Source organism: Miniopterus natalensis, chromosome 18, assembly GCF_054644295.1.
Source record: "Miniopterus natalensis isolate mMinNat1 chromosome 18, mMinNat1.hap1, whole genome shotgun sequence".
NCBI lineage: Eukaryota > Metazoa > Chordata > Mammalia > Chiroptera > Miniopteridae > Miniopterus > Miniopterus natalensis.
This window is the reverse complement of record NC_142098.1, coordinates 42,255,596-42,273,855: the sequence shown is the minus strand read 5'-3', so window position 1 is coordinate 42,273,855 and position 18,260 is coordinate 42,255,596. Positions and strand designations below refer to the sequence as shown.

Below are 18,260 nucleotides of genomic sequence, written 5' to 3'. Positions count from 1 at the left end.
CTTAGGAAGATTCTTGCTAAAACTGGATTCCAGCCCAAGCCAGTTTTGCTCAGTGGTTAGAGCGTTGGCCCACAGTTGAGGGTTCAATTGCAGTCAAGGGCACATACCTCAGTTGCAGGTTGGATCTCTCATTGGGGCGCGTGCAGGAGGCAGCCAATCGATGTGTCTCTCTCACATTGATGTTTCTCTCTCTTCCCCTCTCTCCCTTCCATTCTCTCTAATAAAAAAATCAGTGGAAGAAATATCCTTAGGTGAGGATTAACAAAAACACAAGGGCATTTGTGATAACACTGGGCTCATAAGTAATCCAGGATAATTTTCCCATCTCAAGATCCTTAATTACATCTCTAAGGTCTCTTTTACCCTGTAAGATAACACATTCACCAGCTCCAGGCATTAGGATGTGTGCATCTTTGGAGAGCCATTATCCTGCTTGCCACAGGGGAGGAATAATATCTCTTCAGAAGCTGTCTTTCTCATAACTTCTGCAGATCCCAGTTGTCCAGGATTAATGTCCCACTGTGTCCCAGTAGTCCATGTCCTCACTGTGAGAAAAAGCTGGGAAAAGTGGCTGGTATTTTGACACCTGTAGAGGGAGCTGGGCCCTGCACAATGATGGAGGGTGGCACAGCCACCCACAGTGGCTGGCACACAAATCTGCTTGAGTGAAGCTTGTCTGCCCAGAGGCCTCTCCTCAAGTTATAAGGCCACATGCCCAGTCAGAGAGCCACTGGTGCTGGAAGTTTGTGGGTTTACTACCAGCAGAGACCCGGAACTGAATGGAGTCTCAGCCTCAAGGAAGCAGAAGGAAATGGGGATCCTGGGAGAGGGTTTGTTGGTAGTGCTGGGAAGGAAACATTACATGGACTATGAGGAGAGCAAGAGCTCTCCCTCCCTTGGGTCTAGGAGGAAAGCCAGCATTTTAGAGGATGCTCATAAAGGCAGAAGGTCCTCAGGGTTCATGTGTGGGAACTTACCCCTCTCCCTTCCCCCAGAACGCTCCACATATCCATTTGGGCAGCTATGGGTAAGGTTGTCTCCAGAACCCAGCTTTTTGAGAGATTTTGCTAGAAGCTTGTGAGGTTTGCATCATCCTTGGGAGTATGGACACTTCACCAGGCTGTGGTACATCATTTCAGTCCTGCCTGGACACTGGCTATGTCCCTAGATGTGTGAAAATGTACACAACTCTATGATGCTTGTCTTAAAGTTAATAGTAGAATTCCACCTATGAAACTTTGGTGAGTTAATGTAAAGCTCTATGATTTGTTTGAAAGGACAGCATTTGGGTTATGCAGGGGAAAAATGGATGGTATGTTTTTCAGCTTTCTTCTATGAATACTATATTATTATATATAGATTGATCCCCATGATACTAAAAGATGAATGATCTCTGCATGACACTTCAAATTTGGTGGTTCTCTAGTTCATATATGATGTAAAACAATGCTGTTGTCCTTGATAACATTTACATTTTGTTACTTAGGGCAATCATTTATTTTTTGTTTTTAAAACTCACTCAAGGATACTTTTTCCATTGCTTTTCAAAGAAAGTGGAAGAGTGAGAGAGAGAGAGAAACATTGATGTGAGAGAGACACAGATTGGTTGCCTCCTGCACTCATCCTAACGGGCTGGGGATGGAGCCTATAACTGAGGAATCTGCCCTTGGCCTGAATCAAACCCAGGACCCTTTAATCCAAGGGCTGACGCTCTAACCACTGAGCAAAACCAGCTAGGGCTTTATTTTTATCATTTTTTAAAAATATGTTTCTATTGATTTCAGAGAGAGGAAGGGAGAGGGAGAGAAAGATAGAAACATCGATGATGAGAGCCATTGATGGCTGCCTCCTGCACACCCCCTACTGGGGATCAAGCCTGCAACCCAGGCATGTGCCCTGACTGGGAATTGAACCGTGACTTTCTGGTTCATAGGTCGATGCTCAACCACGGAGCCATGCTGGCTGGGCTGATTTTTATTTTTATCCTCACCTGAGGATATGTTCTGTTGATGTTTTTTAGAGAGAGATAAAGGGGGAGAGAGAAAGAAACATCAATGTGAGGGAGAATCATCAATTGGCTGCCCTTGTAAGCGCCCCAACCCAGGATTGAACTGAAACCTGGTATGTGTGCTGATCAGGACTTGAACCAACAACCTTTTCGGTGTATGGGATGATGCTCCAACTGAGCCACTCTGCTAGGGCTAGGGCTGTAATTTCTATGAGACATTGTCCATCAGTCCTAGACCCCTGAGTCCCATTAAATTGTGTTTCTCTGGCAAATCAAGGGCATATCTAGAGCATAACTGCTCATACCTGCTCATCTGTGATTGCAGGGAGCAACAGTGCAAAGTCTTATTACATTCAGATACCTGTGGATCAGAAATAACACGTGGATTCCACCTCCTTTGTGGTTTATTTCTGATGTCAAATAAAATGGAATTTCAACCAACAGCTTTGCCATAAAAAGAGCCATAAAGTGTGGACACCCCTGAAGGCTTTTCCACATCGACTGCATGTATAGGGGTTTTCCCAGTATGAGTTCTCTGATGTTGCATCATAAGTGCTGAGCTATGTTTAATGTGTTTCCCACAATGCCACATCCGTAGTTTTCACAGACTACATCCATAGGCTTCTCTCAGGTTTGAATTCTGTCATACTGAGTAAGGAAGAAGAAAAGTCTGAGACCTTTCCCTGAATGCTTACATTGTAGGGTTTCTCTCCTTTATAGTCTTAGATGGAAAGCAGTTTCTCCTAGAAAATAATGTCTTGAATTCACTGCAAATATAGTTTCTCATAAGTGTAAATTCTCTCATACTTAGAAAGGGATAATTTGTGCCTTTACATTTGTAGGGTTGTTCTAAATGAGTTTTGAAACGTACCAAAAGGTAATCTTTCTCCAAGAATATCGCACGCTCAACACATTGGTAAGATTTGTCTCCTGAGTAAATTAGTTCATAGTTAAAAGGGTTCAGCTCTGTCCAGATTTCTCTACACCATTATATCATCTCTCGAGTATGGCTTCTCTGATGTTACTGTATCGTGGAAGAAGGATTGAGTTCTAATTAACTTTTTCCCCAAATTAATTATTCTTTCTGCCTCTGTCCTGAATCAGTGTTTCCTCAAGGGCCATATATTCCACCATCTCTCCTGGTTCTCCTGATGCTGCTTTAAGTGGGCCTCACATTCGTGGCCTTGGCCAAATGTGGAAGGATATAGTTCATTGCTTATGAATCTGTTTCCAGAACAGCATATGGTTCTAAGAGAAATGTAGTTCTTTTTGGTTAACTCTGCTTTTCATTCTAATTTCTCAGCCTGGAAAATGAAACATACAATTTTAAAATATATATATATATCTTTATTGATTTCAGAGAGAAGAAGGGAGAGAGAGAGAGAAATATAGAAACATCAATGATGAGAGTCATTGATCGGCTGCCTCCTGCACGCCCTACTGCTCCTACTCGGGACTGAGCCCACAGCCTGGGCATGTGCCCTGACCGGGAATCGAACCGCCGTCTCCTGGATCCTAGTTCGGTGCTCAACTGCTGAGCCACACCTGGCTGGGCAACATACAATTTTAAGTGTTTGCCAAAAAAATAATGAAGTTAAGTGAGGAAGCACACCTGAAGCATGTAGATTTGTTTTCAGATCTGCCCTACAATAAGTAGTTAACAGTGAACAGAACTCTCCTTTTCCAGATGCTCTTGGGGACCCCAGTTCTTTGGGGTCTGGTTCTGAGCCCTCTTCTCTCTCCTGCCTGTGTTATCATTTCCATTCCCTTGGATTCAAACACCATCTGGACATTGGTGAATTGTTGTTCTGTTGCTACATCCCAGATTTTTTTTCCTGAGGATTGAATACATTCAGCTGCCTACTGGGCTTCTCTGCTTATTCTACAATCACAACCTGTCAAAATTGAATACTAATTCCATGTCCCCACCTGCTCTTACACCAGCTTTTCCCTACTAGTGCTGGCATCACCATCAACCCAGTGGCTAAGGACACCTCCACCATCATTTGAATTGTAGATTTTGAGTCCACCTTACATATACATTGAATCAATCTTTTTTTTCTGTTGTCCTGTTCTACTTGGAGTCACTGCAATGCTTTCACTGCCATTCATGCTGTTCACACCACTCTCAACACTCACCCAGAGCAATCCTTCAGAAATGTAAACCAGATCATGTCATTTTCCTGCTTAAACTCAAGTGATGGTTTCACATTGCTGTTAAGTAAAATTTTTTTGTAGAATATCCACCTCTACTTGCTGATGGCTACATACAGGAAATACCATGTCTCTTTCTCTCTTTAGGCCCAGCATCTGGCATGGGAAAGCCATGACTATTTGTTGACAGATTGCCCAAGGTCACTTGCTTCCTTCACCACTTCACTCTTGCCTGCTATGTAGATGACTTCCAAGTCAAGATTATTAATGCCCAACTTCCAAACTTGTCCCACACAGCAGGCAGTGAGCTTCCAAGGATGTAAATCAGATCATGTCACTCTACAGAGTAACTGCACCCCTGGTGGCTTCTTACTGCATTTACAATGAAGCCTAAACTCCTAATTAGGGCCTACAAGGTCTAGTGCTTCTGAGCCTTGCCCTTTTCTCACCCATCACTCATCCATCTACTTCACCACCTGCCATCAGTTTCTTACTTTTAAAAAAATTGCAGGAGATCGAGGTTCGATTCCTGGCACATGCCCGGGTTGCGGGCTGCAGCCGATCAATGACTCATCATTGATGTTTCTATCTCTCTCCCTCTCTGAAAGCAATAAAGATATATTTTAAAAAGAAATAAAAATAGCCCGGACGGGCGTGGCTCAGCGGTTGAGCCTCGACCTGGGATCCAGGCGATCGGGGTTCGATTCCCAGTCAGGGCACATGCCTGGGTTGTGGGCTCGATCAATGACTCTCTCATCATTGATGTTTGTATTTCTCTCTCTCCCTCTCCTTTCCTCTCTCTGAAATCAATAAAGATATTAAAATAAATAAATAAATAAATAAAAATATTGCAGTTGACGTACATTATTATACTAGTTTCAGGTATATAAGACAGTGATTAGACATTTATGTATCTTACAAAGTGATAAGTCCAGTATCCATTTGACATCATACATAGCTATTACAATATTATTGATTATATTCCCTGTGTTGTACTTTACATCCCCGTGACTTTTTATAAATGCCAGTTTGTACCTCTTAATCTTACCACCTTTTCACCCATCAGCCCAGCCCCCTCTCATCTTCAGGTTTTTAAAAAAAATACGTTTTTATTGATTTTAGAGGGAAGGTGAGGGAGAGAGAGATACATCGATGAGAGAGAAACATCAATCAGCTGCCTCTTGCATGCTCCCTACAGGGGATCGAGCCTGCAACCTGGGCATGTGCCCTGACAGAATCGAACCTGGCACCTCCTGGTGCACAGAACTACGCTCAACCAATTGAACCACACTTGCCTGGTACTTCAGTTTCTTGATAGCACCAAATTCTTTCCACCTCAGATCCTTTGCTAGTGCTTCTCCTTCTGCCGAAATGCTCTTTCCCAGCTCATCATATACTGGCTCCTTCTCAATGCTTGAGATGCGAGATTTAAGTGGACATGTTCCAAGAGGTTTTCTTGGATTGTGTAGTGGGATCAGTAATAGCTTCCCAAAGATGTTCAGGTACCAATCAGCAGAGCCTGAGAATACATGACTGCACATGACAAGGGACTTTGCAGAAGTGATTAAGGTAAGGATCTTGAGATGGAGCAATTGTCCTGGATTATCTTGGGCGTGTGCGGGGGGGACATAATCACAATGGTCCTTAAAAGTGTAAGAGGAACGCAGAAGAGTCAGAACCAGAGAAGGCATTTTGATGATGGAATCAGGTTGGAGTGATTCAGGGTCATGAACCAAGCAATGTGAGTGGCCTCCAGAAGCTGCAAAAGGCTCCCCCTAGAGCCTCCAGGAGGGACTAGCCTACTTTAGACTCCTGACCTCCAAATCTGTAAGATAGTATATTTGTGTTTTTCGCCACTAAGTCTGTGGTAATTTATGTTTTTTTTAAACCTCATCCAAGGATATGTTTCTTACTGATTTTTAGAGAGAGAGGAAGGGGGAGAGAGAAATATCGATTTGTTGTTCCACTTATTTATGTATTCATTGGTTGCTGCTTTTATGTGTCCTGACCAGAGATTGAACCCACAACCTTGGTACATTGGGACGACTGAGCAGCTTGGCTAGGGCCTGGGCTGGTATTATACACTTGGGGATCATCAGCAACAGTAAATCTGAAAAAAACCCGAGACACCAGAAGGTTTGGAGAGGAGAATGGTACAAGTAGAGAAGTTCAATTATGGAAGAGACCTAGTGTGAGGAGGGGCACAGCAGGGGCAGATGGTGACTTTCTGTTCCAAGCCTGAGGCATTTCGGCATTCATGGACTCCTCCCTAAAAAAAATACAAAAAAATATATTTTACAACTACATTGATATAAATCCAGACAGTGATATTCACTTTACTTTTCTAATTTTAAAACAAATGATACCATTTTTGTGGATCCTTAAAGGTATCATGTGCCCTGGGCACTGTGCCTTCTGTGCCCGATGACGTCTGGGAACTTAAAGAACAGAAGGCACACACACACTAAGGGGCTAGACCCTCATGGAGCTGGGGGAGGGAGGGCAGTTAGATGAGGCTCCTTCCCAGATTCCCCTTCAAAGAGGGACCTGCTCTCAGCTGTGGGCACCTTCTGGAGCCAAGATCATGCTCTTCCCAGTAGTCTATAAACACCAAGCAAGGCCATGAAAGGCTCAAAGAGTGTCCCTGCTGGTGAGTGTGGGTGATAGTAGCCTTCCTCACATGCAGGTGGGAGAAGTATAGATATAGGTTTCATAATGTGTAACTAAAACTATTTAAAATGTTCATACTATGCCCTGGCTAGGTAGCTCATTTAGAGAGTTCTCCCGATATGTCAAGTTTTCAGGTTCAATCTCCAGTCAGGGCCCATACAAGAATTAACCAATGAATACACAAGTAAGTGCAAGAACAAATCGATCGATCTCTCTAAAAAAAATAAAATAAAATATTCATACTATCCTCTCTAGTATTTAGGAATTTCACTTCTAGCAGTATTTCCTATAAGTCCCTTAGCAACAATAGCAAATTTGCATTGAAGGTTTAGTGTGCCCAGAGCAAATCTATTACTGGGTTCCTGAAAAGAGGCATTCCAAAGGTATGTTAATCTAGATGTACAGAAACAAATCCAGTATTAGAAAAAAATATTTCTTATTAGTAAATACAGTCCTCACACAGCCCTCTATTTATTCTGATGTTCAAATAATGAAGATGAGTTTTAGAGAGTTGAAGACTTTTGTCTTAAGTTATGGAGTTAGAAAGCATCTGTGCTAATCTGAAGCAGAATCTGTCTGAATCCACAGTGACTGTTTTAAGGAAAAAATTGTTACTAATCCTCACCTGAGGATATTTTTTCCATTACTTTCCAGAGAGAGTGGAAAGGAGGAAGGGTGGGGGTAGAGAAAGAGGGAAAGAGAAACATCAATGTGAGAGAGACACATAGATTGGTTGCCTCCCTCATGCAACCTGACCAGGGCCAGGGATTGAACCTAAAACCCAGGTAGTTACTTGCCCTTGACCAGGAATCAAACCTGTGATCTTTCAGTGCTCAGGTTGGATCCTAGGCCCTGGTGGGCGCTAGTGCAGGAGGCAACCAATTGATGGGTCTCTCTCACATCAATGTCTCTCTCCCCCCATCCCTCCCACCCTCCCTTCCACTCTCTAAAAAAAAAAAATCAATGAAAAAATATCCTCCGGTGAGGATTAACAAAAACAACGACACACACACACCCCACACCCAATAATGGATATGTGGACAGTGACAAAGCACATATTGTCAAACGTTAAGTGTCTTTCTCTAGGGGCTGGGTACAAAGTTCTGTTCAGGTTTCTGAATATTTGAAAATGTCCTTAATAGAATGTTAAGGAAAACTAATCCAATAAATGGAATATTTTTTAAGGTTGCATTTTTGACTGAGGATATTACTTATCCCTTATTAGTTTCTCGATAAATAATCCATTGATTTTTCCTTATATTAAAGAAAAATACTCTAGACTTAGCAGGGCGATCACTTCATAAGTTATATAAATACCTAATCACTATGCTACACACCTAGAAGTATAAAATATTGTATGCCAACTGTAATTGAAAATTAAAGAAAATTAAAATATCCTCATAAGAATAAGGTGGCCCTAAGTAAATTTCAGTCAAGGGATAAATAGTCCTCTACCGCCCCCTATAGGCCATGGTCGGTGCTCCACGTACAACTTCAAAGTGTGAAGCCAGAGCTACCGCAGCAGCAAACCGGTGGGAGCCCGCATTCCCGATAGTCACTCGGGAGATGTTACAGATATTTAAGGAATCAGTTTCTTGCTTTGTGAACTCCAGGCTACATCAGGTCACATGTCTTCAAGCTGAAACCAAAAGAACCTGGAAATTGAACTTTAAGACTAGAAGAGCTCAGCGGGGAGGGGCTCACCGGCTGAGCGTCGACCTAGGCTCCAGGCGATGGGGTTGGATTCCCCGTCAGGGCACATGCCCCCTGCGGGCTCTATCCCCAGTCGGGGGCGTGCAGCAGGCAGCCAATCAATGACTCTCATCACTGATGTTTCTCTCTCTTCCCCTCTCCCTTCCTCCCTCTGAAATCAATAAAGACATATTAAAAAACTAGAAGAAGATGCAGTATACGCTCACCTTCCGTTTTGCCTCGGGGGAGGCGGGGGCCCGGGAAGAGGCCGCCAACCCAGCGCGGGAGCGCTCCCGCTGAAGCTGTCACCCAGGTTCCTGGCGCATTTGCTGCAGTTCGCTGTGACTTTTCATTGACAGTAGAAACCCATCTTGAAACAATTAGAAAGTCCTCATGTAGATGCAAATTAAAGAAAATGAGCACGGCTTTACCCAAGATGAATTATTTCCGTGGCTGAAACAAGAACTGGCAGAGAACGTACTCAAGTGGCAAGAACAAGAAAATGAAGTTTCCTCTGAATAAACAGGATTTATATCACCTGCTTTACCTTTTACTTCTAAAGCTCATGTCCAAACTGTTAACGGCCACACGAGTCGGCCGTTTTTGCGGAACTACGTGTAGCTACGTGACGCCCGCCTCCCGCCGATGGCGGCCCCGGTTTCAGGCTCCCTGGGCGCCCCTGCGCTGAAACGCTCGGACACCGCGTTCACTAAGGCCTAGGCTGTCCTTTGTTTTCGTGTGTTTTCATTCCACTTTTCAATAAAACTCATTAAGATTAACAAAGAAGTGTGACGGTGGCAGGCCCTAGTCGCTGGAGCCCGCGGACGCGCTTTCCCTCCCTCGGGTCGCTCCGGAGCCAGGAGGCCGGGACCCTTCCCGAGCGCCCTCGGACCTGACATCCGGGCCCGCTGTCCGCCCCCTTCGGTCGCTAGAGGGCGCTGTGGGCCAGGCTAAGGCGACCCGGGGGAGCGGTGCAGCCGGAGTCCTTCCGGTGCAGGCTGAGCCGATTACAGCCCCTCTCCCGCGGCCTGCAGCCGAAGTCTCCGAACAGGGGACAAGAACAATTGCCACAGAATCCCGAAAACTAAACAATAGGCCCCTCGCCACGCTGGGCGCAGCGGCGCCTCCGGGGACTCGCACATCCGGGGCTGGGCGCGCGCACGCGCACTTGCGCGAACATGGCCGCCGCCGCCGCCGCCGCCCCCGCCGCCGCCTGCCGGCCCCAGGTGAGTCCCGCCGCGCCCCTCGGCCTTCGGAGTGTCAGTTTCCCCCAGCGGGGAGCGTCTGCCGGTCCCGGTGGGTCGTGAGCGGCGCGTGGCGGGCAGGTCTGAGGCGGCACTGGGCGCGTCGGCTCGCAGGGCGGGTGAGGACGCCCCCGGCGCGGGGAGAGCCCCCGGCGCGGGAGCCTGTTTCCGGGCTGAGGCCGCCCCGCCCGCCTCCTTCCCCTCGCGTGCCCGGCCGGTCCGCGCGGTTTCAGCCCGTCCCTCCTCAGGGGCCGTTTCGCGTCTGCCTCCCTGGGGGCCGTGCGGGCCGGAGCGGGCCGGGGCTGCGGGCCGCCGGCGGGGGGCTGGGCCTCGGCGCCTGTGACCCGTGACCCGGGCGGTTTCCCACGGGCCCGCCGGCGCCCCTGTTCGCCCCCCAGCACCTGGTGTCTGCCAAGCCGGCCGGGTGCGGCTCCCGGGGCGGGCCGCGGCGCTTCCCCGTTTGGTGGCCGGTTCGCTCTTCTCTCCCTGGGCTCTAGCGGTTCGCTTCCTTAGCTCCGTCCCCCAGGAGGCCGTGGTAGAGTTTTCATGCGGGTAGAAAGTGGAAATCCTCCCTCGGCCTTGTACCGGCCCAGTAACATCTCGGTATTCGCTCTGTCCTATTTGGCCTGTCCTTTCTTGTCCCGTCCGTTAAGTCTTCTTTGGGAAACATTTAAATTAAGTGGCAGGTACCATTACATTTCCCTCTCAGATGCCTCACCGTGCTTAACGGCAATTAGAGTTCAATACCATTTATAAAAAAAACTTTAAGAGACTATTACTTTTGAGAGAGAAGAACATCAATTTGTTGTTCCACTTATTTATGCATTCTTTGATTGACTAGAGTTTATTACTTTTTATAAATTTTGAGGCAAAATTGAGGTACAGATCTGCATTGTACTACTGGATGAGTATTGATAGATGCCACCAAACGCTCAAAGTTATCACCACCCCAGAAAGATCACTTACCCTTTCACAATTTAAAAAATTTGGTTGTTAGGCCCTTAGGCTTGTGAAAATGTTTTCAATACCAAATCTTTGGTTTATTTCCCCCACAGCAAGTAACTCTCCTCCATCCTATGGCTTGTTTTCTCTCCCTTCCCAGCCAACTTTTAAAATTTTATTTATTTTTTATTTTTCAGTTACAGTTGACATTCAATGTGATGTTAGTTTAAGGTGTATAGCGTAGTGGTTAGCCATTTATATCATTTATGAAGTGATCCCCTTGATAAATCTAGTACCCATTTGGCACTGTACATAGTTATTACAATATTATTATTATATTTAATAGTGAAGTGTTAAACACTGTATTATTATCAGTATTTTTTAATCCTCATCCAAAGATATGTTTTACTGATTTTGTACAACCACTGATGGAACTCGAAATCTAGGTATGTGTCCTGACCTGGAAGTGAACCCGAAACCTTTCAGTAGGCCACACTCCCACCAACTGAGCCACACTACCCAGGGCTTAAAATAATTATTGATAGATTTGTAGTTGCTGTCATTTTATTATTTATATTCTTTCTTTTTAACGAAGACCCTTTAACATTTCTTGTAATACTGGTTTGGTGATGAAGAACACCATTAGTTTTTTCTTGTTTGGGACCAACTTTTGATTTTGAAACGTGTCACACCTACAGAAAAGTTGCAGGACTAGTTCAATGAACACTCGTAAAACCATTCTCAAGTTTACACTTTGCCACAAAAGCTTTATTTTTCTTTTCTCCCTGCCTCAAACACATATATACACACATTCTTTATATATTTTACACACACACACACACACATACACACCCCCAAAAGATAAAAGGTTGATTATTCACATAATGAGACAGTCTTGGGAAAGCAGTGTAGCCTTCTCAAGGTAATCCAAAAATAGCCTGAGAGAGCAGGAAAAGAGACTGGCTGGGCTTTTATTGTGATCAGAGTGTGGAGCCGGGATGAGGGTGGCCTTGCCTTGCTTGGGGCTTTCATGGTTTGAACTTTCTGCCAACTCCAAGGAGAAAGTATTCAGGCTTTCTCCTTAGCTCGCCTAGATGTGGGGTGAAAGGAGGAGAAGGGAGTTGGGGGGCGGTGCTTGAAAGCTGTCAGCAGTCAGTCATTAAAAATGGAGTCAGACTTCATCTAATTGGTAGTCAGGTGGGTGACTTTTTGTTAGGACAGGGGTAAAGTTGGTGGCAAACTATTTTTGTTAAAGCATTATTTATGCATATACGCACAACCGAAGGACCCAGACAGTGGTGGGGAGAGGGTCTGGGGAGGGGGGTGGGACAGGGTGGAGTGGGTCATTGGGGAGAAAAAGGGACATCTGTAATATTTTTTTAAAAAATGAATGCATTATTTGAACAAGTAAACATTGTGTTTGGTTCACAGAGATGGCAGGAACTGTGCAGATGGTCTCGTACAGTTGAGGTTTGGCAACCATTGATGTCAAACATTCAGAGACTGAACCTAAGTGGGTTTCTCTGCAGAGTCATAGAGTCTGGGGATAAAGTCCTTCAGAGGTGAGTGCCTGGGAAAGGAATTCTACACATCCTATAAAACTGTTACTTCATGAAGTCTTAAGGTACCAGAATTGGCCCAGCTGGCGTGGCTCAGTGGTTGTCAACCCATGAAACAGGAGATCACTGTTTAATTCCTGGTCAGGGCACATGCCTGGGTTGTGGGCTTGACCCCCCAGTAGGGAGCGTGCAGGAGGCAGCGAGACACTGACTCTCATCATTGATGTTTCTATCTCTTTCTCCCTCTCCTTTCCTCTCTGAAATCAATAAAAACATACTGAAAAAGAAAAAAAGGTACCAGAAAAAATCGTGCCAGGTGGGGTCTAGACCAGTGGTTATGACCCTGACAGACTCAATACCTACTTACTTTCTTTAATGCACTTTTATTGAAATATAATTCACAAACTATACAGTTCACCATCTTAAGGTTTAAAATTCGCTGGTTTTGAGTATATTCACTAGGTGGTTTATCCATTACCAATAACAGTTTTAGAATAATTCTATAATCCCCAAAATGAAAGCCTGTGCTCATTAGTCACTCCTCATCTCCTCTCTTTCAGCCCTAAGCAGTCACTAATCTACTTTCTGTCTTTGCATTTGCATATTCTAGACTTCATATAAGTGGAAATACAATATATAGTCTTTTTTTAAAAAATGTGAGCATAATTAAAAAAAAGTTATTGATTTTAGAGAGAGAGGAAGGGAGAGGGATAGAGAGATAGAAACATTGATGAGAGAGAAACATCAACCGGCTGCCTCTTGCATGACCCCTAGTGGAGATTGAGCCTGCAACCCAGGCATGTGCCCTCATCGGGAATCAAAGTGCTGACTTCTGGTGCATGGGATCATGCTCAACCAACTTAGCCACACTGGCCAGGGCTACTGCTGCATTTTATTGTGTGTTTTTTTATCCTCACCCGAGGATATTTTTGCCATTGCTTTTCAGAGACAGTGGAAAGCGCGGGGGCAGGGTCGGGGGGACATAGAGAGAGACATTGATGTGAGAGAGACACACGATTGGTTGCTTCTGGCTTGTGTGCTGACCAGGGCCAGGGATTGAGCCTGCAACCAAGGTACATGCCCTTGGCCAGAATCTAACCCAGGATCCTTCAGTCCTCAGGCTGGCACTCTAACCACTGACCCAAACAGGCTAGGGATGGCTTTGATTTAAATGCACATTCATCATTTCCTTTGGGGTTGGAGTCCTGAAAAACAACTTCTCTAATTTTTATTTATTTTATTTTATTTATTTTATTTTATTTTCTGATTTTAGACAGAAAGGAAGGGAGGAGAGAGAGAGAGAGAAAGAGAAATATCAATTTGCTGTTCCACTTATTGATGCATTCATTGTTTTGATTCTTGTATGACTTCTCATCAGAGATCAAACCCGATACCTTGGGATAGTAGGACAACATTTTAACCAACTGAGCTATCCAGCCAGAGCTTAACTCTTGCACAATAAGATATCAGACAGTATTTTTCCTCAGCATTTTGAAAGTAATCTCCCATTACCTGTGGTTTTCTGTTTTGCTATGGAGGGGTCCATCATGATACTTTTCATTCCTTCACCATTGGCCTGTCTTTTCCCTGCTGGCCTTTAAGACTGCCTCCTTGGTATAGAATGATGTACACTTATGCTCAGGACTTGTGCTTTCTGAGTCTAAGATGTCAGCAGGTGATTCACTGGGTGCAGGGATGTGCCCATTTTATGTTTCAGTGGCTGCTACCAGATCACTAAGTGGCCTCACCATTCTCAGTGTCCACCAATTCTTCCTGCATGACCTGTCCAAGCTTTATATTTTCACACTCTTACTTTTTAAATAAAAAAATTTGATTTTATAGAGAGGAAAAGAGAGAGAGAAACATCAATTTGTTGCTTCACTTATTTATGCATTCATTGTTTGATTCTTGTGTATGCCTTGATTGGGGGTCGGACCCACAACCTTGGCATATCGGAGTTGACACTGTAACCTACTGAGTCACCTGTTTTACAAGGGCCCTTGTTTTACTTTTATTCATATGAAATGTGTATATTTTGTGTTCTTAAAGTTGCAGTTTGGCCCTGACTGGTGTGGCTTGGAGGTTGAGGCATCATCCTGTGCACCAAAGGGTTGCAGGTTTGATTCCTAGTCAGGGCACATGCCCAGGTTGTGGGTTGATCCTTCATCAGGGAGTGTATGAGAGGCAGCCAATTGATGTTTCTCTGTCACATTGTTTCTCCCTCTTCCTTCTTCTCTAAAACCAACAAAAACATGTTGGGTGAAGATTTTTTAAAAAGCTGCAGTTTGTAATTGCCTGAAGCTGGGAATGAGCAGATATCACTGTTTTCAGAGCATTTCTATTTTCTCTCTGTGAAGTGCTTCTTTGTATCCTTTACCCTTTTTTTCTTTTCTCTTGAAAATTTTTTAGATCTAGTCACTGTTCCTTTGCCTCTTTTATATATTATGATGTTGCATCTCCACCTGCCATTTGTATTTTGATTCTTATTGTGTCTTTGGTGTGTGAACATTTTTAATATCAGAGTTGTTAATTCTTATCTGCATGATTTTTCTTGTTAAGTCCTGTTGATCCAGGAGTGCCCCATTCATGAAGGCATCCTGCATAACTTATGTATATATATATGTGTATATATGTATTCATGTATTTATTTATTTTGATCTTGAGAGACAGAGGAAGGGAGAAGGAGAGAGCGAGAGAGAGAAATGTTGATGTCAGAGTGAAACATCCATAGATTGCCCCTCACATGCACCTCAATTGGGGATCAAACTCACAACCTAGGTGTGTGCCTTGACTGGGAATTGAACCCACCACCTTTCGGTGTATGGGACGACACTTCAACCAACTGAGCCATACTAGCCAGGGCTATCCTACATATATATATATATTTTTAAAGTATGTCTTTATTAATTTCAGAGAGAGAGAAACATCAATGATGAGAATCATTGATCGGCTGCCTCCTGCATGCCTCCTACTGGGGATCAGGCCCACAGCTTGGGCATGTGTCCTGGCCGGGAATCAAACTGTGATCTCCTAGATCATAGGTCGATGGTCAACCACTGAACCATGCTGGCCGGGCTATCCTAGATAATACAAACTTTGATTTTATGTAGAGGTCTTGATCCACCTGGAATTTTAAAAAACTATTTTTTTCTTAGGTAAGGGTCTAATTTCATTTTACCTACAATATATGTGGAGAGTCACTTGTCTTGATATCATGAAGTGGAGAGGTGGGAGGGTGGTTAGAGGAGGCTTGAGAATGGTGGTGACTCTGGCAGCCATCTACAGAGCTTTGTCTTTTCTCCAGCCCAGAGCCAGCCTCAGACATGATCTAGCTCACCTAATAATCCTGCAGTGTGGTCTCTGAGCCTGTGCTGCATCCCATCTGTGAAGGTAGAACTCTGACCACCAATCTGGGGCATGAGCTGCTCATTCAGCGCTGTTGTACACACATTGTGAAGTTGAGGCTTTGAAAACGTGCAGGTGGTTGTATGGGCAGTGGGTGACAGGGACTAGGACACAGTGGCTGAGAAGGTGTTCCAATGTGAACAGTGACACCTGGTTTCCCACATTGCAGGCTAATCCTGTTGGTGATATATACCCACAGTACTGTTCCTCGTGCCTGTTCTTTATGAGGAGGAAAACACTCTATAGCTCTCTTTGACCTTGTTCTTGCCTCCATCCTTTGATTCTCAACTTATCTCCCCCTTGTACAGATGTGAATTTGAGAAAGAAAACAAGTAAAAGTACCCACATCCCTGCCTGTCACCATTTTTCATTATCCTTCCAGACATAGCTTCACCTACCAAAGTCTTTTTCCTTCATTTATCAGCCTGCAACAGGGCACTGAAAATGACAGCCCAGAATGTTCCTGAGGAAGAACTACCCTGTGATGTGGAAATGGAAGGATTTACGAGAGAGGGTTCCCATTTCTCCATTCCAGGTGACAGTTGGAACTGTAAGAACTGGGAGGGATACCTGAGGCAGTCAGCTTTAACTCAGGAAAAGCCAGGGGCCCAGGAAGCAGTTTGTGAGTATCCGGGACTTGGGAGGCATTGGAGTGCAAGCTCAGACCTTTCAACATCTCGGAGGATTCTTGCAACAAATGGTTTCCATGTACACGACTCAGAGATTAGAAGTCTGGGTTGTGATCCGGCTTTACACACTTCTCAGAAAAGTTGTATAGCTAAGAGAACTGGTGACATTGATGCTTGTGGAAAAGTCTTCAGCCATTCCATGGAAGTTATTCAACAACTCGGAAGAAATCAAATGAGAGAGAAGCCCTATAAATTTCCTGAAAGTATTGAGTCTTTCAACCATTTTACCCCTCTTGGTGAACAAAAAATAACAAAAAGAGGGAAGAAACTGTATGAAGGCAAGGACTTTGGGAACATCTTTACCTTGAGTTCATCTCTTAATGAACACAGGAGGAGTCACCCTGGAGAGAGGCTGTACAAGTGTACCGAATGTGGCAAATGCTTCAAACGGAACTCTTCTCTTGTATTACATCACCGAACACACACTGGAGAGAAACCTTATACCTGTAATGAATGTGGAAAATCCTTCTCCAAAAACTATAACCTGATTGTGCATCAAAGAATCCACACAGGAGAGAAGCCCTACAAATGCAATAAGTGTGGGAAAGCCTTCAGTGATGGGTCAGCTCTGACACAACACCAGAGAATTCATACCGGGGAAAAACCTTATGAATGTATAGAATGTGGAAAAACCTTCAACCGAAACTCATCCCTGATTTTGCATCAAAGAACTCATACAGGGGAAAAACCATACAGATGTAATGAGTGTGGGAAGCCTTTCACGGATATCTCACACCTCACTGTCCATCTCAGAATCCACACTGGAGAGAAGCCCTACGAATGTAGCAAGTGTGGAAAGGCTTTCCGGGATGGCTCGTACCTCACCCAGCATGAGAGGACTCACACTGGAGAGAAGCCCTTTGAATGTGTGGAGTGCGGGAAATCCTTCAATCGTAACTCTCACCTCATCGTGCATCAGAAAATTCATTCTGGGGAGAAGCCCTATGAATGTAAAGAGTGTGGGAAGACATTCATTGAAAGCGCGTACCTCATCAGGCACCAGAGAATTCACACTGGTGAGAAGCCCTATGGCTGTGACCAGTGTCAGAAACTTTTCAGGAACATCGCCGGCCTCATCAGGCACCAGAGGACTCATACTGGTGAGAAGCCCTATGAGTGTAGTAGGTGTGGCAAAGCGTTCAGGGACAGCTCCTGTCTGACAAAGCACCAGAGAATTCACACCAAGGAGACCCCATACCAGTGTCCAGAGTGTGGGAAGTCCTTCAAGCAGAACTCTCACCTTGCAGTACATCAGAGACTCCACAGCAAGGAGGATCCCTGCCAGTGTTCTCAGTGTGGGAAAACATTCAAAAGGAGCTCATCCCTAGTTCGACATCAGAGAACACACCCTGGAAAGCAAACCATAGAAACATAATGGGTGGGGATACACTCGTTTCCTGAGAGCTCTCAGAAACCTGTGTGAGGGAAGGGTGACATCAGGGCTGACTCCTCCATCAGTACAAAAGAAATTTTTAAATTTAAATTCATGTGATGAAATCTTTGTGTTTTAATTTATCGATTTTTTTTTAAAGAGAGAAAGGGAGAAACATTGATTTGTTGTCCCACTTATTTGAGCGTTCATTGGTTGATTCTTGTGTGTCCCCTAACCAGGGATTCAAACCCACAACTTTGGCATATTGGGATGATTCTCTAACCAATTGAGCTACCTGGCCAGGACTAAGAAATTTTTTTTTTTTTTAACAAAGTAAGTCACCTGCAGTGCCACCCTCTGTGATAATCATCATTAGTATTCCGGTAGCCAGCCTTTTCCCCATCTCCTTATGTGTACATAATTTTGCATGCATGGGGTCACATCACAAACATGGTTTTTAAATATAGGATATTATTTTTTACTATTTCTCTTCCCTATCCACTAAATTGAATGTGAGGCATTCCT

General features: G+C 44.5%; 1 protein-coding gene across 2 annotated transcripts; it reads left to right on the top strand.

Annotated features, from left to right (window-relative positions):
- The first annotated feature begins 7,800 nt into the window (after positions 1 to 7,800).
- Positions 7,801 to 18,056, top strand: ZNF329 (zinc finger protein 329). Of its 2 annotated transcripts, XM_087827031.1 has the most exons (3): positions 7,801 to 9,750; positions 12,142 to 12,272; positions 16,099 to 18,056. In XM_087827031.1, exon 3 carries the CDS (start codon positions 16,119 to 16,121, stop codon positions 17,736 to 17,738), a length of 1,620 nt encoding a protein of 539 aa, XP_087683157.1. In that variant the 5' UTR covers positions 7,801 to 9,750; positions 12,142 to 12,272; positions 16,099 to 16,118; the 3' UTR covers positions 17,739 to 18,056. The 2 variants fall into 2 exon arrangements, with proteins under 2 accessions (XP_087683157.1, XP_087683158.1); XM_087827032.1 differs by lacking the exon at positions 7,801 to 9,750 and having other exon boundaries at positions 12,070 to 12,272; positions 16,057 to 18,056.
- Positions 18,057 to 18,260: the final 204 nt, after the last annotated feature.

Excerpts from the sequence above, each read along its gene's own strand:
- ZNF329 (XM_087827031.1), top strand. The coding sequence starts at position 16,119 with ATGACAGCCCAGAATGTTCCTGAGGAAGAACTACCCTGTGATGTGGAA.